This window comes from Lactuca saligna, chromosome 1 (assembly GCF_052625555.1).
Source record: "Lactuca saligna cultivar CGN05327 chromosome 1, ASM5262555v1, whole genome shotgun sequence".
Classification (NCBI taxonomy): Eukaryota; Viridiplantae; Streptophyta; class Magnoliopsida; order Asterales; family Asteraceae; genus Lactuca; species Lactuca saligna.
The window spans coordinates 43650732-43674873 of record NC_136417.1 but is presented as its reverse complement, the minus strand read 5'-3'; the positions used below and the strand labels follow the sequence as shown (position 1 = coordinate 43674873).

The window sequence follows — 24142 nt, the reverse complement described above, 5'->3', positions numbered from 1 at the left end:
CCTCTCTTGTCGTGCACTTTGATGGTATCTTTCCATCAAATCTTGGTGCATTTCATAAGGGTAGAAATCTTCATAAGACTTTTGGAGTTCAGCTGTCATGGTGGCCAACATGATGCAAGCCACCTTGGTTGCATCTCTTTCATGAGTATGAAAGTCAGCGATCTCCTGTGGAGTTGCAGTGGACTCATCAATTTCCTTAAGCTCCTTGTCAAGGACATATTCTTTGTCCTCGTAGCGGGTAATCATCCTGATGTTTCTGATCCATTTATTAAAGTTGGATCCATCAAAGGTGACTTTTCCGCACAAACTCATAAGAGTAAAAGAGCCATTAGGATTCGAGCCAGAAGCATTGTTTGAAGACATCTGAAAGAGAAGAACAAGTTTAGTTTAGATTTAAGAGAGTCCTTAATAAAACACCCAAATGTAATATTAAGGCTAGGATCCAATCACAATATAATATAACTTAGAAGAGGTATGCCGTAATCTAAGCTATACCATATTTGAAAGGTAGGTGAATGACGATTCACCAATTTCCACCACGAAAACCGAAATATTATATATTTAGTTTTATTGGTTTTAGAAATTCCTAGATTCTTTGAGATCCAATGAACTTTTCAAAGGCATGTTTCAATCTCGGGAGTGCCCTCCAGGTTTTGTGACTGGGATGCCGAGGATCACAAAACGAGGTGTGAAGTAACCATGCAAATCACTTGGTACCCTTAAAGTTTATCACTCAATCGATGTGCCGGTAAACCACACACGCTCCACCGATACTATAATAAACCTTAAGTCACCCTTTACCTACCTTGTTAAGTCCAAGTTAGTGTGCCGGTTAACCACACACGCTCCACCAACGACTTAGACAAAGTGTAAAGTGTAATTTCATGGATTAGCACCTTATTCACATTTTTCCTAAAGTAACTAAGATTGGGAATTTAATAAACATTTAGTTACTTTATTATATTCATCATACTTTGAATGAGAATTTATAAGTCCTTGTCTTACCCGTTCGGCTAACGACCCTCCACCAGTCAAGCAAGCGGTGGGTGAGAATATACACCCATTAAGTCACCATTTTATAGGCAACAACCTTATACCCACCTTATAGACCGGCTTCGTGAATGAGGCGTACTAGCGGTAAGACGACTTTATTCTTATACATATATATATAATTATTAAATCATCATAATATAAGTATAAGGGTTGAATTTTAACTTTTAAAATTCTAGGGATTGGAACTTAAAGTTTTAACTTAACTTTACTTGTTCCAAAACTTGAGGGCAAGTTTTGTAACTTTCAAAACTTTTCATTTCTTGTAACTTATGAGTTTAATAGAGTAATAAAATGAAAACTCTTCATTTTTCTAACTCTTGTGTTTTCTTAATGGTTTTAACTCAAGCGTGACTCTTGGTTTTCCATAACTTAAAGATAAGTTATGGACTCCATTAAAACACATTATGATCAAGAATTAAACTACCAAATAGGTTACAAATAATTCCTATGATCATCTAAAACATCATAAGAACAAGAACATGAATATGAACATAACCAAAAATTACATAAAACTTTGTAATTTTGATAACTAGTTGTTGTAAATGAATTAGCAAAGACATTACACCACCAAAAACAAGTTTTCAATTACCAAAACAGTTTAGGGTAATGTTTCTAATTCATTTTCCAGCAACTGAATCGAAATTCTGCACTCATTCGACCCTACTCGCCGAGTGCATAAACTGACTCGCCGAGTTGGTTGAAGATACTCATGGACTCGACGAGTCCCCCCTATGGACTCGACGAGTCCATTTGCAGACAGCAAAATTTCCGATTCTGTTTTCAACTTTTAAGCACAAATAAGAACAAACAAGCCTAGGCTCTGATACCACTGATGGGTTTTGAGCATTCTAACACTTCCTAAGTGTACATGCAACCCTAATAACCTTGGATCTATATTTGTCTAATTGTCATGCAAAGTTGAATTCCAAGGTTATATTCCTATCTAGCATACATGGGGAACAATTTTAACATAAAGTATAGATAGAATAACTTACCTTGTTGTTGTTTGTGTTCCTTGAAACCTTGTGAGCCTAGCACCCCAAGTGTGATGCCTCAAATGCTTCACACAACACCAAATGCTCTTGGAAGAACTTATGAGAGAATACTCACTTCTTCAAAATCGGCCAAGCCCTCTTGTTTCTTAGTCTAGCCGATTTTGGGTGGAGAATATGTTACTTATATAGTGTTGACACATCTAGGGTTAAACCCTAATGTGTCATGACTCTTCATTTCCATGATCCATGGGTTTGTAACTCCCATGGAGCATCCTATGGGTGGAACCCAACTTGATAGTCCATGGAGCCTTTTAGCCCACTATACAAGATATGGATGATTTACTTAATCAACCCATATATTTAATTAGTTATCTTTTGATCACTTAATTAATTCTAAATTAATTCTTGATCAAACTAATCAAATAATATTATTAATATATTAGAACTTATAATATATTAATAATCTCCAAGTGTTATTTCTCTCATTTAGTCTATCCAATTGCATGGTGCCATGCAACCCAAATGGACCATGCCGGGTCGGGTCAAGTACATACCAGAAATAGTTATGGACTTAGACACCTTATCCAACAATAGACTCGAGGGTGAAATAGAACTAGTATAGCCTTGATTTGACGTCTATGTATGGTATGAGGTATTTTAGGGAACTCACTATGCTTTGTGTTACAGTTTTCAGTTTATGTTTTAAGTACTTTCGGTTCGAAGGGGAAGAGCTCGGGATGATCGTAATGTACACACCATGATTTTTAGTTCTACTTGACTCGGATGTATTTTTGGAAGATTGTTGATATACTCTGATTTCCTTTACGATTTCTATACACAATGTTTGGTTGATAGTTTTATCATTACAAAAACAAAATTTTTGGTTCTAATTTTTTTTGGACGTTATAAAAATATCAACATATCAAACTATAACCAGCATATCACTTATACGTACACCATACACAAAATTACATCTACATTATATAATTTTTTTCCATTATAGCATTATACTTTCCAAAAATTACCAAGCTACAAAATACCAACATATCAAACTATAACCAACATATCATTATAACATTCTATTTTCCAAATACAATTAAAAATACATCATACACAATATTGCATATACATTATAACATTGTACTTTTTTTATATTTCCATTATAGCTCTTTACTTTCCAAAAATTACCAAACTACAAAGTACCAATATATCAAATTATAACCAAATTACATCCTACACAATATGGCATATACATTATAACATTGTGCTTTTTTTCCATTTTTCTATTATAGCATTATACTATACTAAACTAACAATTACCAACATATTATTATAACATTCTATTTTACAAATTAAGGTAATGATTATTATAGCATCCTATTTTTTTTTTTTCAGTTTTCCATTACAACATTGTACTTTTCAAATACACTTAAACTAACAATTACTTAGGATTATTATGGTGGCTATGTTGGTGGTTGTTCTCTATTGTATACAGACACAACCATAGAAGGTTTACGTTTGATGCCTTTGATATGGAATCGTCGAACACAAAATAGTTTTTCAAAACAATTTTGTATATCCTTTGGCGTTAGACTGCTGGCTTCGGAAGAAGCTTGAGTTTGTTGACTGATCTCATGGAGTAAAACATTTTGTATTTTCAAAAAATGATAAACATCATAAAAATTAGATTACTAAATATCCATTAACGATATAAACACTTATATGAAAATACAAATTAACTACTTACGTATTATTGCTCGACTATATGACTACTAAATACCCATTGACGATCGGTATTAGCCTTACAAATGCTTCGATTCGAGTGATGTTCTATTTAACATACAAAATTAGATTAATTATAATTTAAATAAATAGTTAAATATATCATAACTTACTTCTTTGAAATAGACATTACTATAAGAGCACAAACCCCCTTTGTTTATAACTTTTTGTTGTACATGGACTCCTTTGTTTGACGTCGAACGCTTTAAAAATTCGGGCGTTTAAAAATGTTTGACAGCTTACACCAAATTTTCACGTGACATACCCTTGGGGTGATTAATGTCCTTGGGATATCTGTAAGCCCCTCGACATTCTGAAAATAAGTATGAGCTTTACTTTTCCAGCATCTGTAAAAATTTGTGGAGTCGCATTAATGCTCCGCAACAATTGAGCACGTTCAGTATCCAAGATAACCTTATCCAAATCAAACTTATTCTACAAATACAAAAAAGTTATCTAATTAAATACCAATCACAACTAGACTTAAAATATTATCCAAGTTACTTTTAGATGCACGACTATGACATTCTATAAAGTGGGAGGAAACATTATCCCAACTAGATACGCTCAAATGGATGTTCATCCACATATACCTCCAAATCTTATGTAAACTAATTACCACATTTCCCGACAGGAGAATATATGAGCTCCCTGTCGAAATCCAAATCCACGGGTTTCCTTTGTTTTCCCGTATCAGTTTTGATAGATGAATGTTTTTTGATAGACCTCTTCTTTTTTAGGAAGCTCAATTAAAAAATATAATTAAAAATATTAGTCCTGACAGCCTATAACAAATGAATAAAAATAGCTAATAAATATATCATAATAAGACTTACAATTATGTTCGTGTTGTCTACGACCAAAGCCTACTGGGGGTGGTGGATCCCTGACTCCATCAGCTCCATGTCCTAGGCCCATAACATCCGACATCATGCAGAAGAGTATCGTCCAACTAAACCCCATATATAGCCTGCAAAATTACAAGATGTAAAATATAGAAACACAATATGAATAAAAGTCAGCCTGCAAAATTACAATATGAATAAAAGTTAAACATATTACATATACAAAAATAATACACTTTCTATTAGAGCATCCTACTTTTTATTTTTATTTTTTTCATTATACTATTGTAGTTTCCAAATTGCATATACAAAAATAATACTTTCCATAATAGTATCCTACTTTTTTTTTTCATTTTTTTCATCTATAGCATTATAGTTTTCAAATTGCATACAAATACACAAACTACATTTATAATTTTCTATACATACAAATACACATATAAAAAATAATGCTTTTGGTTATAGCATCCTACCTTTTTTTTTCATTTATAACATTATAGCATCCAAATTGCATACAAACACTAACTACATACATAATTTCTATACATACAATTACACACATACAAAAATAATACACATCCCATTATAGCATCCTACTTTGTTTTTTTTTTTCATTTTTTTCATTATAGCATTGTAGTTTCCATCCACATACAAATATTTAAAAAACCTACATATTACACATATACATGCATCATACACATAAAAATACACATCATATATACACAAAATCAACAAATTATATATATATATATATATATATATATATATATATATATATATATATATATATATATATATAAACAAAAAAAAACTTTTTTATGGTGATTGTGATGGCAATTTCCGACAACAAAGTGGTGGTGGAGGTGGGGATCTTCAAATTCCATAAAAAACGAACTCCAAGATGTCGAAATTCCTTCAACACACATGTACATTCAGTGGGGAAGAGGAGAAATCAAAAAGCAAAAGATTTAAAAAAAAAAAAAAAGAAAAAAAAAAAAGAAACTCACAGCAACTAGTTGTAACCGAAAATGGGGTGGAATCACCATTGTAGAACGTCGCCGGTGATAAGGTAGGTCGCCGATGATGTTGTTTGGGTCGCCGGCGTGTTGGACGTCGATGGAAGCTTTGGAATTGGTTAAAGATTGACGCAATCGCAACAATTTGAGTTGGAAGGAAAAATGGAAAGCAGGACAGATTTGGGAAAGAAGAAATGGTATTGTCTGCAATGAGTATTAGCGGCGACGGCTAGCAATTGCGGCGACCAGGAGCGTAATAACGACGACAACATTGGAGGGAATTTTGATGGTATTTTTTCGGGTATCAGCGGCGACGATGTTGCCGGTAAAAACATTGTCGCTAAAGGTTGAAGACGATGTGGATTTTCTGTCGTTGGATTAGGACTAAATAGACAGCTATGATTTCATCTTAGCTGTTGACACGGATTGATGACGTGTGAGCATTAGCGGTGACGCACACCTTTATCGACGAAAAGTAATGCGAAAGTTATGTCGACGCTAAAGGTTTGCGTTGCTAATGCTCAAATTTTTTGTAGTGTATTTTACAATCTACTATAATAAATGAATGTTTTTTTGTCACATGTCCTCTTCTCAATCATTTGGACACATGGTATTTTCTAGATTTTTAAAATTTCCTATTTTCCACTTGTCATTTTATTGTATTTTTTTAAAATTTCAAATTTAATGTGTAAGGTAATACATATGTAAAGTATTTATTAGAAATAATTTATATATGTAATGTAATCAATACATTAAAGTCTCATTAATTTTAATAATTCAAATTTTTCTCATTTTTCTTATAAATTCAAACTTTTCAAATTGTTAAAAATTTTATATTTGTTTTTTTTTTTAATTAAACTCATTTAATACATGGGTCTCACACTTAGTTTATATAAATTGAAGATAAACTTATGTATTATATTTTGAACTTTCAAGCTAAAATAAATGACTAGTTGCTTTATATATGAATAAATAATACAATCGTATAGTTGAAAACTATTTTCATATATAAATCGATATAGAGTATAATTATTCTAATAGCATTGATATTGATAATATATAAATTTTATATTATATGACAGTAATATAATAACAAGAATATGATATGATAAAGAAAAATTGTGATGAATTATAATAGAGAATCTATAACATAAAATAAGTTGAGCGTTCACTTGGTATACACAATCCATCCCGTTAATTACGGCATTTTCAGGGAAAAAAACTATTCCAAGTATAAAGAGTGTTTGTTAAGAATAAAGAGTCAACTGCATGGTTGGCAAGGACATTTCCACTTGCTTTCAATCTTTCATGGTCAAATTTCAATGGAACTTTTTTCTAAATCTGGTTTTCTAAATTCAATGATTTGAACCAAGAATGGTGTTTTATTGCCGATGTTTCTCGTTCGATGATGACAGTAGGAAGATCGCAAATGAATCCAGAACTCTAACAAAACCGAGGTCGTCAGTATCCTCAAATTTGGCCGGAAAACCAAACAGTTTGAGGGTTTTCACAGTCGCAGAGCTCAAGGTCGCAACTAATAATTTTCGCAGTTCTTGGAAGATCGGAAACGGTAGATATGGAAGTGTATATAAGGGTATGGTCAAGAGTTTGGAGCATCCTTTTGATAGGATCCAGGTCATTGTAAAGCACCTCAAAGGAGTAACGAAGGCAAGTTTCTCTCCTTCAACTTTGACTTTGCATCATGATTAATTATATGTCTGAGTTTTATTAAAAATAATCTTGATTATATTGCAACAGGATCACAAAGATTGGTTATCGGAGGTTCATTTTCTTGGGGTGGTTGACCATCCAAACCTTGTAAAACTAGTTGGTTATTGTACCGAAGAAAATGAAAGAGAAATTACGCAACTGCTTTTAGTCTACAAATACATGCCTAACAGAAGCGTGAGGGATCATTTATCTACAAAATCTGAAACACCTCTCTCATGGGACATGAGGCTGAAAGTAGCTCAAGATGCTGCATGTGGCTTGGCATATCTACATGAAGGAATGGACATTCAGGTATATATCCAGGAAAATTAGGGGAAAAGTAGTTTAGAAATTGACATGCTTACAAACAAGACAGTAACGTTGGTTTTTTGTAGATTCTTTTCAGGTATTTCAATTCTTCCAAGCTCCTTCTAGATAATCAATGGAATGCTAAGCTTTCGGATCTTGGGGTGGCTATGGTAGGTTCTCAAAGAGGAGACATTGATGACCATGACCTCATAGAAACAATGGCATATGTGGCTCCAGAGTACATCCATACAGGGCATATGTCATCCAAGAGCGACGTGTGGAGTTACGGGGTCTTTCTATATGAACTTATCACGGGTAGGCAACCATTCGATAGGAATCAACCTAAAAACGAGCAAAAGCTAATAGAATGGGTGCGACCTTACGTACAATCCAAAAATCTCCAGCCTATCATTGATCCAAGACTTGAAGGTATATATTCACTCAAGTCAGCACAGGCGTTAGTCACTATAGCTGATCTTTGCTTAAAAAAGAACCCGATGTCAAGGCTAAAGATGAGTGAGGTCCTAGAACTGGTTATTGGAGTCACTGGGGTTCCATCACAAGTAATTAGTTCTCCACCAGCTCCCAGTATAGAGCCTGTTAACCCATCAAAAGTAACCAATCCTGCATCAACTTCCAAGAGTATAGTCCCAGTGACACGGCTTTCAAAGCTCTTGAAATCTTGGTTTAGAAAGGTTTGTTCTTGTGTATGCGTGCGAATTAGCAAATGACATTAATGCCGCCATCAACCAAATAAGCACTTGCTTTCTGTCTCTTGGAGCAGTGAAGGCGGCGAGAGGTAAATAGACATTTCATAAACACATATTTATGTGTTTGCATCTTTGACATAAGTGAACAGAACGTGTATAGCCCTTGTGCATTACAATTGTTATCTTTAATTCATCATTGGTCTATTTGAGTTATACATTGATCTTGATGTTCCATATTCATTTGTATGTTAATCTGGAAATACGCTATCAAGTTTGAAGTGCATTTTGGGGTTGAACCCAATGTGGCTCCATTCATTCGGCTCATATACATCGATGGGCCTTGCATAAGCGCCCCAGATCTATAACTTCATATTTCTGTTATATATGTATCGATATTGGGCCATGGTCAGTCTCGTGAAACGAAAGAAATTGGATTTGAAATTCTTATGAAGGGTATAGGATTGATTAGACGTTTTTTTTTTTTTTTGAAAACGGCGAATAAGAAGCATATATTAGAAAAGATGAAATCATAGCAAGAAGCTATGCAATAGTCAGGGATCAACAAACAGAAACATAAACTAATGTACAAACAAAAAAAAAAAAGCAAGATGTCAAAATGGGAAGCAGCTCCAATCTACCCAACATTTTCCAGAATTACCCCTGTATTTGCACCATTCAAACGCTTGTAATATAATTGAATCCGCCGTATTAGTAGGAGAGTGATGTTTTTTGTGAAAGATTCTCTCATTACGGGCTGACCAAATGTTCCACACTGTCGAGTATAAGATTGCATTGAGTACCTGCCTTTTGTTTGAGCAGTTCCCCCAGGAATTACCAAACTCATTACATTCCTTGATACTGTCAAATTCAATGTCCTGTAGAGCACACCGTTTGAGAATCCAGTACCATACCGTCTTTGCAAAGTTACACCCGAATAAAAGATGATTTGTTGATTCGATTGCGCTTTCGCATAAGTGACAATTCAAGTTATTTACCGAAATACCCCTTTCATTGAGTGTTTATGCGGCCGGAATTCTGTCAAGATTGACCTTCCATATAAAACATTTGACTTTAAGGGGAATGAGTTCCGACCAGCGTATCAGTGTCCCAGTGAAATGGCTACCACAATCGCCAATTAGTCTCCTCATAATATTAACCATATAAGTTCCCTCTTGGTGTAAGTTAAATCGAAATCCAATTTTTGAAGAGAATTGAAACTCCTGAGAGGCGAATAATTGATGAAACGCATGTAATTCCATAAGCATATTGTTGTTAGGGGGTTACGTTTCCATCTCCACACAAAACCATCCGCATTAATCATGTCCAAAAGTGTGCACTTTTTAACCGACTCCATGTTGTACAGATAAGGGAATCGATTTTGTAATGGGATATCACCACACCAGATGTCTTTCCAAAAAGAATTCGTAGGTTGAAGCTTGGAATTATAGAGAATATCTCACCTGGTTCGATGTTACAGCTCGATAGACTTTTAATAGCCTTGTCGATATTACACCAAACACCAAAACTATCCTTCCTGCACAAAAACGTGGAGGGTGTACTTTCAAATTATGAATACTCTCAATAACTTCCGCCCACAGTTTCCCTTGTTCATTTTTGAGTCTCCACCACCATTTGATTAAAAGTGCAATGTTTTGTGCTAATAATGTGCCAACTCCTAAGCCACCTTTTTCTGTTTGTCACAATCTTAGATCAATCCAATCCACCCAATGAATTTTCATTTTGTCTTCTTCTCCACCCCATAAGAATCTCCTTCTAAGTTTTTCCAAGGATTCCAGGACTCCCTTAGGTGCTTTAAAAAGAGAGAGAGGTAATACGTGGGGAGGCTACTGAGGACCGATTTAATTAGGGTCAATCTACCACCAAATGAAAGTGTGTTCGTTTTCCAACTTGACAGCCTCTTTTGAAACTTGTCCAAAATTGGTTGCCAATTTTTATTTAGTGTCATATTCACTCCAACTGGGACACCCAGATATGAAAAAGGGAATAAACCTCTCACACATCCAAGTGTTATCGCCATAGATTGGATTTCAGAGTCAGGAACACATATGCCAAAGAGTCTAGATTTATGAAAGTTGACTTTTAGTCCGGACGATATATGGAAACACTTGAGAATACGAGAGAGATTTTTAATACTAACTTGATTCCAATCCCCCATAAATAGGGCATCATCAGCGTAGAATAAATGGGATAACTCTGTGGGGTAGCTTAACACCATTAATCAGGTTTTTCATCTTAGCACCTTGCAATGTGACATGTAAACCTTCCATGGAGAGTATGAAAAGAAATGGAGATAGAGGGTCGCCTTGTCTAATGCCACGTGAAATTTGGAATTCATTTGTTGCAGAACCGTTTATCAAAATAGATGCCCTTGAGCTTGAGAGGCAACCAAAAATCCATGTGCACCACTTATCTCTGAATCCCATTTGTTTCATTATTGATTCTAAGATACTTAGGATACACCCGAAACTCCATGTTGGATTGATAGCCTCATGATCAAAATCCAATGATAGTTGAAAGATAGTTGAATCCCATATACTTAGGATACCTAGAAAGCCCGCGCCACATCCGTCGAAAATCACGAGTATGGACAGATTTTACTTACATTAAAGTCGTTGCTAAAATTAATAAAAATTAATTGTTTTTAATGATAAATGACTTGTCGTCCTAATCATCATTTGTTTTGATATCATCGAATATAAAGCATTGACCGATCTTATATAAGTTCATATGTATGTTTCTTGATATGATCAGAATATGAATAACATCATATTAGTTTATGTATAGTCATAGACCCATTTGTAAATCTTGTAGTGTACATTTAGCTAGGTATGAACTTTAAAACCGGAACTGGTTTTCCTATATTATAAGAATCGGGAACCGGACCGCCGGTTCTAGCACCGGTTCCGGTTCCGGTCCCGGTTTACGGTTATTTTTCAAACTAGAACCGGTTGAAATTTTAGATGATATGTTATATTCAGGAGCTCGTAAATGATTCAATATTTAACCAAATTATGACTTTTTACATTCTAAATTGAAGTACAAACACTAAATTACATGATGGAAAAACAATCAAGTCATTCTTACTTCATATGAGTGAGTTATGCGCATTTTAAATCGGGACAAATTCCAAAAAAAAAATGTTGAAACATAAAATACGCAACATTGATATGCTGTCTTCTGAGGTCTATAAATGATTTATTATCTAACCAAAATATGTGTTCTTATAGTCTAAACTGAAGTACAAACACTAAATTACATGTTGGAAAAAAATGAATTAATTTCAACGTCATATGAATGAGTTATGCACATTTAAAAAAATAAGACAGATTCAGAAAAACCAAAAAAAAAATGTTGAAATAGAGAAAACACAGCATCGATATTCTTTCAGAAACATCCCAAAGAAATGACCCAATTTTTTTTTTTAATTACTAAAAACACCATAATAAAATCATAAGGTAAACTCGTACGTCAATATCTCACAACAATAATAAAGTGTTATAAGTGAACTGAATCAAAAATGTATTAGTCACATCTATGAAAAACAAAACAACTCCCAGGACCAATGATACTGTGGTGTGTGTGTGCGATGCCATCAACCCGAGCTCTTCCCTTTTCTTGCGGAAGTACCTGAAACCAAAACTGAAACTGTAAGCACGAAGCTTAGTGAGCTCCCCCAAACTACCACATACCAAATAATACATATAATCACATATTGGGCCTTGCCCACTGCATTGGACCGAAGTCCGGAAACTGCATCGGACCAAAGTCCGGAACTACCCAGGGCCTTGCCCTCTGCATCGGATCGGGATCCGGAACTACTGAGGCCTTGCCTCCTGCATCGGACCAAAGTCCGGAACTACTGCATCGGACCGAAGTCCGGAACTGACTGCATCGGACAGAAGTCCGGAACGTACTGTACATAGCATCACATAAGCATATCAACTAACATGAGTACATACATAGCATACTACATCGGGATGTAACCCGGAACACATAACACCAAATACTGTCCGAGCCACGAAGGCATCAGACATACTAAAATCTGCATCGAACCGAAGTCCGGATACTACTGCTAGCTAAACGGGCCGGCATTGTGGCCTTAGACCCGTTCCTACTGAAGGGAAAACTCACCTCGTGATCTGGCTGCTGAGTGTGTGGCTCCGGGAACTATCTGTTGCTGCTCCGGTATCTCTTCGGCTACAAATCCACAATTACACTCAATCAAATTATTAATAATTGCATTGGGGTAAATGACTCCTTTACCCCTGGCTAAAGTCAACTCTCCTGGTCAAAGTCAACTTTACAGTTGACCTGACTCGCCGAGTTGGGCCGCCAACTCGCCGAGTCCCTACTCTCATTTCTCACCCTACTCGCTGCTACTCGTCGAGTATGGCATCAACTCGACGAGTTCCCTTTCGAATCTAAAACTTCAGGCAATCTGCATCAGACTCGCCGAGCCGTATGAACAACTCGACGAGTTGTTCTTCGAGCTAAGAAGATTGCCTTGGACTCGTCGAGTTGTATGAACAACTCGCCGAGTCCCTCCATTACTGAGTCTAACCACAACTCATTGAGTCCACTCCATCACTCACTGATCTCACTCGGCATCACTCAGAAAGGGAACAAATCGGGGACTCGCGACTCGACTCGCCGAGTCGTTCTTCCGACTCGCCGAGTCGCTTGCATGCAGCAACTCAAAACTTGATTCTGCTTGAATCCAGTGCATACAACTTATAGATCTGGACTCCTTTAACTCGATTAGCACGTAAAGATTCTATCTTTACGTGCCCATATGCATTCATGAAGATAAAATAGCTCAAAAAGCAATATAAAGGCTAGATCTAGGGTTTCCATGCAAAGTATCTTCATAAAGGCAATAGATCTGGGCTCTGAAACTTCTCAATGAATAGATCTAAGGATATCTCGACTTATTAGGGCATTCATACAATCATAAGGCTTGGGAAAAGCATAAACTAGATCTAGAAGAGTTCTAATGGAGGTTTAAAGCATAAAATAAGAGGGAAATCCGAAGAATACCTCAAATAACTCTGATTTGCGCTTGGATCTTTGCACTACTCCTCTTCTCCTTGCTCCTTTCTTCTTCTCCTTCTTCAAGCCTTCACAAATCACACAAGAACACTTAGATCACTCAAGGATGGATTAGGGTTTTCTCACAGCGTTCTGAGGGTGAAAGAGGCGAGAATGGGGGCTATAAGGTGGATTAAATAGTGAGCAACCCGAAGATTTAGGGTTTCAACCTGGCAGGCCGACTCGTCGAGTCCTGAATATGGACTCGCCGAGTCGCCGATCTATACGCTGATCAACAACGCGACCCTACTCGACGAGTCGGGACATAGACTCGCCGAGTTCCTCCATTAACTTCAAAAATAAATACTAAAAACCACATACCAGGGACGGGTCGTTACAATTCTCCCCCACTTAACTCAGACTTCATCCTCGAAGTCTACTGCTGCATCTGCAAATAACCCGGGATAATGTTCTCTCATTTCATCTTCAGCCTCCCACGTCCACTCAGACCCCTTCCGGTGCTCCCACTGCACCTTCACTAGCTGAATTACCTTGTTCCTCAAGGTCTTTGCTTTCCGGTCCAGAATCGCGACCGACCTCTCAATATAATTCAAGCTGCTATCCACCTGGATATCCTCTAAAGGAACAACTGCTGACTCGTCCACCAAACACTTCCTTAACTGGGACACATGGAAAGTGTTGTGGATCTGGCTAAGCTCTGCCGGAAGATCTAACCGATAAGCAACCCGGCCCACCCGGGCCAAAACCCTGAAAGGACCAATAAACCTGGGACCCAACTTGCCCCTTTTCCGGAACCTGATAACACCCTTCGAAGGTGAGACTTTCAGAAGAACCATGTCACCCACCCGGAACTCCAAGTCTGAACACCTCCTATCGGCGTAACTCTTCTGCCGACTCTGCGCAGTCTGCAGTCTACTACGGACCTGCTGGATCAACTCGGTCGTCTTGAGCACCACTTATGTGCTCCCCATGACTCGCTGACCCACCTCGCCCCAACAAATCGGGGTCCTGCACTTCCTCCCATAAAGCATCTCAAAGGGAGGTCGATCGATGCTCGCATGATAACTATTGTTATATGAAAATTCCGCTAACGGAAGATACGTATCCCAACTGCCACCAAAATCCAAAACGCATGCCCTAAGCATGTCCTCGAGAGTCTGAATCGTTCTCTCACTCTGCCCGTCCGTCTGAGGGTGGAAAGCAGTGCTGAAGTAGAGACGAGTACCCATCTCGTCATGGAACCGCTTCCAGAATCGGGAGGTAAAACGGACATCTCGGTCTGACACCACCGATACCGGCACTCCATGGCGTGCCACAATCTCACGCACATAGATATCGGCTAACTTTTCTGCTGATATACTCTCCTGGATCGGGATAAAATGGGCACTCTTCGTCAACCGATCCACTACTACCCATACCGAATCTACTCCTCGTGCGGTCCTGGGAAGCTTGGTGATAAAATCCATAGTGATGTCCTCCCATTTCCACACGGGAATGTCTAACGGCTGCATCTTGCCATGAGGCCTCTGATGTTCTGCCTTGACCTTCCTGCAGGTCAGACACCTCTCCACATACCAAGCAACATCCCGCTTCATGCAGGGCCACCAATAATCAGGTCGAAGATCTCTATACATCTTCGTTGCCCCTGGATGGATAGAAAATCGAGACTTATGAGCCTCGTCCATCAACACCTGTCGTACTCCGCCTCCGTATGGTACCCATACTCTCCCATGAAGGGTTAACAACCCCGGACTATCATAATCGAATGCAGCTACTCGACCTACAATCCTCTCACATTTCTGCTTCTCTTCCTTGAGGCCCTCAACCTGAGCCTCCCTGATCCGTTCCAACAACGGAGTAATCACAGTCATTCTCAAACACAAATCTCTAATAGGGGCTGTTGTCACCTTCCGATTTAAGGCATCGACCACTACGTTGGCCTTCCTTGGGTGATAAAGGATTTCAAAATCATAATCCTTCAGCACATCCAACCATCTCCTCTGCCTTATGTTAAGACTCGGTTAATCCATAAGGTATCTCAAGCTCTTGTGATCCGTGTAGATGGTACAACGGACCCCATAGAGATAATGTCTCCAAATCTTGAGGGCAAACACCACTGCCCCCAGCTCCAAGTTGTGCATAGGATAATTAGCCTCGTGAGGCTTCAACTGTCTCGAGGCGTAGGCTATCACATGCCCCCGCTGCATCAACACTGCTCCCATACCTGTGATTGAGGCATCGCAGTAGACTACAAAATCCTCTATCCCCTCGGGCAGGGAAAGAATCGGAGCCTCGCATAACCTTTGCCTGAGGGTCTCGAATGTCGTCTGCTGCTCAGGACCCCAACAAAACACCACCGACTTTCTAGTCAGTCGGGTGAGCGGTACTGCAATCTTGGAGAAATCCTGAATGAACCTCCGGTAATACCCTGCCAACCCCAGGAAACTCCGAATCTCGGTTGGAGACCTCGGGACTTCCCACTGCATCACGGCCTCTATCTTGGACGGATCTACCAATATACCCTTCTGGTTGATGAGGTAACCAAGGAACTGCACCTCACGCAACCAAAACTCGCACTTGGAGAACTTCACGAAAAACCTCTCCCTTCTCAACACTTCTAGCACCTCCCTCAGGTGCTCCTCATGCTGCTCCTGAGTCTTGGAGTACACCAAGATGTCATCTATGCATACTATCACAGACCGATCCAGCATCGGTCTGCATACGCGATTCATGAGGTCTATGAATGCGGCTGGAGCATTACTGAGCCCAAAAGGCATCACTACAAACTCATAATGACCATATCGGGTCCTGAAAGCAGTCTTCTGCACATCCTCGCCTCTAACTCGCATCTGGTGATATCCGGAGCGTAAATCGATCTTGGAGAACCAAGACGCTCCCTGAAGCTGATCAAACAAATCATCTATCCTCGGGAGAGGGTAACGGTTCTTCACCATTACCTTATTCAGCTCCCGGTAGTCGATGCACATACGGTGCGACCCATCCTTCTGTTGGATTAATGTCTAAGTCCATAACTATAATTGGTAAGACTTGACCCGACCCGGCATGGTCCATTTGGGTTGCATGGCATCATGCACTTGGATAGACTATAATGAGAAAAATAAGACACTTATGGTTATTAATATATTATAAGTACTAATATATTATTAATAAGAATAATAAGATTATTTAATTAGTATTGATCAAGAATTAATCTAGGATTAATTAAGTGATCAAAAGAAGACTAATTAAATATATGGGTTGATTGTACAAATCATCCATACTTATATAGTGGGCTAATGCTCCATGGATTATCAAGTTGGGCCAAAACCCATATGATGCTCCATGGTGTATTTGAACCCATGGATCCAAGAAAATGGAAAGTCATGACAATTAGGGTTTACCCTAATTGTAACACTATATAAAGATCTTATTCTTGACAAAATCAGCACTAGTATGATTCTAGAGAGGGCTAGCCGATTTCATGAAGTGTAGAATTCTCTCAAGTTATTCCAAGTGTATTTGGTGTTGTGTGAACCATTTGAGGTGTCACACTTGGGGCACTAGGCACTCAAGCTTCATGAAGACATTCTACATCAAAGAGGTAAGTATTCTATCTTGTTATATTGTTAGTTTTTGTATGCTAGATTAGGATAATACCTTGGATGTTCATATTTGCATGTATAATAGAGAAAACATAGATCCAAGGTATTTAGGGTTGCATGTACACTTAGGAGTGTTAGAATGCTCATAACCCAACAGTGGTATCAGAGCCTAGGCTTGTTTTCTTGTTATACCTGCAATAGAAGCTGAAAAATCAAAATTGGTGCTGTCAGCCCAGTAGACTCGCCGAGTCCATGAAGGGACTCGACGAGTCCAAGGCAAAATGCATCCAACTCGCCGAGTTATGTTCATGCACTCGCCGAGTTGGACCCCAGACAGCATATTTTCGAGGTTTTTGGCTAGAAATGGACTAGGAACATTACCCTAAGTTGTTTTTGAACTTATAAACTTGTTTTTTTTAATGTGGTAATGTTCATGCTAATCCATTTTCAAAGATAATTGTCAATAGATTCATGTTTTGTATTAGTTTAAAGGTTAGACTAATTACATGAAAAAGTTTGATTTGAATTATCTTGTTCTTATGAGTTGCTTAGATTAATAGAAAAGTTAATTGAAATAGTTGTTTTCAATCCATTTTAATCTAAGAGTTGAGTATAAAATGTGTTTGTGTAACTTGTCCTCAAGTTACATGAAGAGTCACATTAAAGACTCATAAAACTCATAAAATTTGGCAATGGTTACAAAATGAAGAGTCTTGTGTCATTGAATATTTCTTTTATGACTCCATAACTTGTCCTCAAGTTATAGAAGTTCAAGAGTCACTTCATTAAAGAGTAAAAATGTAACCTTAATTAATTCCATAAGTTAAAAAATAAAGAAAAGTTAATTCTTTATTAGTTTAAAGTCTTCCATAAGTTATGGAACTTGAAGAGTTTTTGGATTAAAACTACTTTAAACACATAAGTTATGGAATTAATTAGTTTTGAATAGTTTCAAAACTTGCCCTCAAGTTTTGGAATTTGTAAAGTTTTCTCTTATGAATACTTTAATTCCAAGTTAGCCCTTAGAATTTTAAAAGTTAAAATTCAACCCTTATACTTTATAATATTATAAGTTAATAATATATACATGTATAAGAGTAAAGTCGGTCTTACCGCTAGTACGCCTCATTCACGAAGCCGGTCTATAAGGTGGGTATAAGGTTGTTGCCTATAAAATGGCAACTTAATGGGTGTCCACTCTCACCCACCGCTTGCTTGACTGGTGGAGGGTCGTTAGCCGAATGGGTTTGAGAGGACTATAATTCTCCCTTCATTAAAAGTGTTAATGATAAATACTAAGTAACTAAACTATTAATAATTCCCAATCTTAGTTACTTAGGAAAATGTGAATAAGGTGCTAATCCATGAAATTACACTTTACACTTTGTCTAAGTCGTTAGTGGAGCGTGTGTGGTTAACCGGCACACTAACTTGGACTTAACAAGGTAGGTAAAGGGTGACTTAATATTTATCATAGTATCGATGGAGCGTGTGTGGTTAACCGGCACATCGATTGAGGGGTAATTTATTAAGGGTACCAAGTAATTTGCATGGTTAATTCACACCTTGTTTTGTGATCCTCGGCATCCCAGTCACAAAACCTGAAGGGCACACTTGAGATTGAAACATGCCATTGAATAGTTCAATGAATCTCATAAGATCTAGGAGTTTCGAAACCAATTAAAACCTAATAATACATTTCGTTTATCTTGGTGGAAATTGGTGAATCGTCATTCACCTACCTGCAAATTGTTTTATAGCTTGGATTATGGCATACCTCTTCTAAGTTATAAAATAGTTTGTTGGGTCCTAGCCTTAATATTTCATATTGGGTGTCATATTAAGGACTTTAGATCAACTATCTTGAATATCTCCCAAAACATGTCTGGTTTAGACATTTATGATCTTCCTAAATCTCTTGAAACAAGCTTTCCTAAATGAAGATGATGTCCCTTGGAAATCATACTTCTTTCACCTCCTCAAATTATTCTCCTAACCCACAAGTTCAAAGTCACTCAAGCCCTATTGGCAAGGCAAGGTCTAGGTGTGATCACATCTTGGAAATGTAGTCACATATTGACAAGTCGGGAGAGTTGGGTGTCAAAGTCTTGAGAAAGTTGGTGGTTCAACTACTTTCTAAGTCACATAGTGAGTTCCTTTGGGACATCTATGAAATAGACTATGACAAGACCCTTAATGATCTTATCTATTTGTTAAGATCAACTTCCTAAAACTTTATGGACATTGACAATGATGACATTGGATATCCAGTAAAGCTCTCTCTTCCCAGTGGAAAGGGATCGGCCATAGTCAACTCGGTTGACCAAATGGTAAAAAGAAAAAGCTAAGTCTGTGATAGTCACATGCACCATTATCTAAGGGTCCATATGTTTATATTGCCAAGGAAAGGGCATTGGTTGCGAAGCTGCCAAGTTTACCTAAGGAGGTTAAAGTCAACAAGTTTGACTCTACTTCAGGTAAAGTCTACTATCTAACTCTGTTAAGTTTCTATTCTGAGATTCTTATTACATGATGTGACTGGGTCACATGTTGATGTTTTAAGAATCAAAGAAAAGTGAAGGAACTTAAAGAAAGAATATGTTGAATCTGATCGCATAGATGGATTTCTATCGCGTAGTTTGAAGATCAGATTCTTGAGCTACTTCTTAGGAGTTATGAGATATTGCTTAGGAATAGATAACAACAAGTTTTCATATGGATTGTAAGGATAAGTTTTCCGCATAGTTTTAAAATAAAAGAAAATTTTTTGATTTTAGTTATTTTAAAATATCCTTACAATGGCATTTGAGGAAAAATTGTTGCTTATATGATTCCATTAATAGCAAGAGTGGAAATATGAAATTGATTCTTTCATTTGTGGTAATGTCTAAATTTACCAAATAAAGGAAAGATTCTCATCACCCAAGTCTCAATTGGACCGGAACTTGGAATTATGCAAGTTGTATAGCATGATGAATGAGAACTTTCAAGTATTGGAAAAATAAGACTAATTACTTGTTCACATGGATGTGTGAGTCAAGTAAAGGACTAAGGGATCGAGTACACATTCTTGTGCACTGGTCAAGTCCACCACAAAAGATCAATAAGATTATTCGTCATAATTTACTAAAGCTCAGTAAATATGATTATACTTACAAGCTTAAGTGTAACTCTGAGACATTGGAAAAGGTTCCAATGTAAGGCAGAGCGAATAAGAAGAATCAAATTAGGCAGAAGGATAAAAGTTTCTCAAATCTGAAAAGATGGGAGAGTACTTTAGTATTAGTTTTGTGATCATCTTAATGATTAAGAAACCATATCAAAATTAGTTCTCTAAGGAAGTCTTAGTGCATTCTTATGACTAAGAAGAAGGGATCTTGAATTGTTGAAATGGTTAAATCAAGAAGATGAGTCATACTTCGTTCCAATACAAGTCTTATAGTCATACTCCAAGATTGTAATTTGAGTGACATGTCTTTAAGAAGGTTTAAAACACGTGTCAAATGTAAGAGTAAAAGTGTCCTACTCTTGTTCATTTGAAGTTGGTAAGTTGTGATGTTTTGGATAAAACAAAGACCAACTTAGGCCAACTATGTGAAGTGTTTGTCTTGATTAGAATCCACACTATCTCTTGGATGTTTGACAAGGGAGTCTTATAGGTCAAGAGGACAGTGGGAGTCTTAAAGGTCTTGAAAGTCTCAAGAACTAATCAAGAATAAAACCTAAAGTTCTTCACTAGCACACGACTTGAGGTTTATAACCTATCGTGTTGACATAGTCTGTGCCCATTCCAGTTAAAGTTGAGTTCTTAGAGTTCTCAATTGGTTGCACAACAACTTGGAAGCAATGGCAGTCCCTTGAGCTGCCAGGTGGCAAGAAGTTAAGATTGAGTTCAATCCATATGAGTTTGGATTTGTCATTATCCTTGTCTTGTGACTATGTTTTTGACAATTCACATGGATAAGAACACATACACCATTAAATCTAAGTGTCATAAGGTTTCTCTCCGATTCATGAAAATGATGGTGAGGAAACACTTTCACTAAGTAGATTTTAGTTAGATAACAATTGTGATATTTGCATTCTCAAAGTCGTTAGTGGAGCGTGTGTGGTTTACCGACACATTAACCTGGACTTGTGAGAAGTGGCAAAAAGGTCTAACCATTATGATTACGGAATCCCTCTTCATAATTGTTTAGACACACAAGTGTGCTATCTAAGGGAAGGTGTATGATTTTGATAAAGTTTTATCAAAGCAATCAAGTATCAGAAATCTGAACTTTGGTAAGAAAGTCAACTGATTTCTGAGTACATGTCAAAGCTAATGGGAGCATAACTGTTATGCTAATAATCATCATGTTAGTGGGAGCATGATAATTATGATAAAGATTGCAAGTTAGCAATGTTAATTATAGAAAACAAAAGGTTTCAATTGGGAAAAAGTTGTTTTGCTATAATTAAGGGAGAGGAAATTATACTTCATCTCAAATCTATAAGCTTAGACCGTGAGGTTTTAATCATTTAGTCAAGGATATATATTAATTTCATGTTGGAATGGCTCAACATAAGGAAATTATGTATATGGGTCCATTATTTGCGTTCTAAAATTCGATTATGATTACGGCATCCCTTTTCATAATCTGAATTATGAGAACTTGGCAAATAGAAATGGAAATGTTATAGCAAAAGACTGGTTTAGTCTTTATGTGAGACATCATGCATCGTGCCTCATATGCTTCGGATATAGGATCGATTACATGTGTTATAGTTATCCGTTCTAAAAGTTTCCAAATGCCTGGGGCATTAAGAAGGGAAAAGGTTTAGAACTGGATATGACTAAAACGATTAAACAATTATCGAGGACATTCTAAGGTTTACCACAGATTGGTTGCTCAAGGACAGTTGGAAATATAGTGATAATTCTGGAAGAACCATATTGACATAATCTGGAAGGAGACAACTCTTGTTCAGAAGTGATAGTCAAAATGGAATCTGGAAATGTTTCAAAGTTAGGATTTTTCAATCTGTTTAAGATTAGGAAACTTAATGCAAGAAGGTTGTTTCCAAGGAGCTGATCTCCTTTGGAATACTCTGTAATGAGTGTTGCCAAGTCTTTGTGAATTTGTGCCTAATCGTTACAAGAGGATCAATGCATATAAGTTTAGAATCTAACAGATTTCAGTAAATGACATGAATTTGGAATTCTTGTATTTGCAGTAAGGATTTGGGAGTGTGAAAAGAGAATCATTGAAGTTATGTTCAATGGATCTAGTTCACAAAGTAAAGATCATAGACAAACATAGTATGCATACTTGGTGCATGACACGACTAGTGTTTAGAAAACATAGTGTACATGCTTGGAGCATGGGACAACTATTGTTTTAAATTCAAGAATATAGTTGATAGCTGAAACAGTATACAATGAATAATATGTAATCATATGGTGATAAATAAAAGGGGTTTTATTTATGTTCATAGGTTTTGATACCATATTGAATTCAATTATTATTGTGTTTCACTTTGCATGTTTTGACTTCCCGAATAAACTAGGTTATTCTTCCGGAATGACTAAGTTATTCAAACCATCCACAGTCGGTCATATGTTGGAAGTAGATATGAATTAAGACTGTCATGAGTTGGCTTGTAGAGGTCTAAGGTGTTGGACAAAGGGCTACAACACTCATGAGTGCTCATAAGTTCTGAGTATTGGATTCAACCCGCGCTCATTGGAATCACTTCATGGATTTTATCACGAGTGATCATGAGACGATAATATCTTATATTCTTCAAATGTAGAGATATGAGTTGTTACTATGAGTCGATAGTACATTGATTGCACGAAAACGCATTTGGTAACTCGGTGCTATAAAACGTGCCTTTGTGTATGATTCAACAAGTAGTAGAACAAGCCATATGAGTCGAAGTTTATCCATTCCTTTTACCTTCGGGATAAAAGCGATATTTGTGGGCCCCTCGATGATTTGATGATGACAAATAGAAGTGCTCGGCCGGGCCAGGACTGATTTGATTTGTTCAATTAGTCAGTCATCATAAATCGGAAATCGGGAAACAACAAATGGACAGAGAGAATGATTATAATCCATGTCTCAGTCCATATGATATCTAGAATGGAGGAATATATGATCCCTTATCTAATGGACAAGTCATTGACAAAGGTCAGCGTTTATCGACAAGGTCAGAGTTCGACATAAGCTTTTGAGAGCTACGATTGCCAGTTGGTTCCTGAAGTCATACGCAATAATAGTTTTAGACTTATCCAGCTGGGAGACTGTTGGATTAATGTCTAAGTCCATAACTATAATTGGTAAGACTTGACCCGACCCGGCATGGTCCATTTGGGTTGCATGGCATCATGCACTTGGATAGACTATAATGAGAGAAATAAGATACTTATGGTTATTAATATATTATAAGTACTAATATATTATTAATAAGAATAATAAGATTATTTAATTAGTATTGATCAAGAATTAATCTAGGATTAATTAAGTGATCAAAAGAAGACTAATTAAATATATGGGTTGATTGTACAAATCATCCATACTTATATAGTGGGCTAATGCTCCATGGATTATCTAGTTGGGCCAAAACCCATATGATGCTCCATGGTGTATTTGAACCCATGGATCCAAGGAAATGGAAAGTCATGACAATTAGGGTTTACCCTAATTGTAACACTATATAAAGATCTTATTCTTGACAAAATCGGCACTAGTATGATTCTAGAGAGGGCTAGCCGATTTCATGAAGTGTAGAATTCTCTCAAGTTATTCCAAGTGTATTTGGTGTTGTGTGAACCATTTGAGGTGTCACACTTGGGGCACTAGGCACTCAAGCTTCATGAAGACATTCTACATCAAAGAGGTAAGTATTCTATCTTGTTATATTGTTAGTTTTTGTATGCTAGATTAGGATAATACCTTGGATGTTCATATTTGCATGTATAATAGAGAAAACATAGATCCAAGGTATTTAGGGTTGCATGTACACTTAGGAGTGTTAGAATGCTCATAACCCAACACCTTCTTC

General features: G+C 37.1%; 1 protein-coding gene across 1 annotated transcript; it reads left to right on the top strand.

Moving 5' to 3' along the window:
- The first annotated feature begins 6883 nt into the window (after nt 1-6883).
- Nucleotides 6884-8654, top strand: LOC145034460 (serine/threonine-protein kinase PCRK2-like). Its single transcript, XM_078982879.1, has 3 exons — nt 6884-7359; nt 7450-7713; nt 7797-8654. The coding sequence occupies exons 1-3, from the start codon at nt 7066-7068 to the stop codon at nt 8439-8441; spliced, it is 1203 nt and encodes a 400-aa protein (XP_078839005.1). The 5' UTR covers nt 6884-7065; the 3' UTR covers nt 8442-8654.
- The last annotated feature ends 15488 nt before the right edge of the window (nt 8655-24142 follow it).

Coding starts and splice junctions, on each gene's coding strand:
- LOC145034460 (XM_078982879.1), top strand. CDS start 7,066: ATGGTGTTTTATTGCCGATGTTTCTCGTTCGATGATGACAGTAGGAAG. Junction 7,360..7,449: donor ACCTCAAAGGAGTAACGAAG/GCAAGTTTCTCT, acceptor ATATTGCAACAG/GATCACAAAGATTGGTTATC. Junction 7,714..7,796: donor ATGAAGGAATGGACATTCAG/GTATATATCCAG, acceptor GGTTTTTTGTAG/ATTCTTTTCAGGTATTTCAA.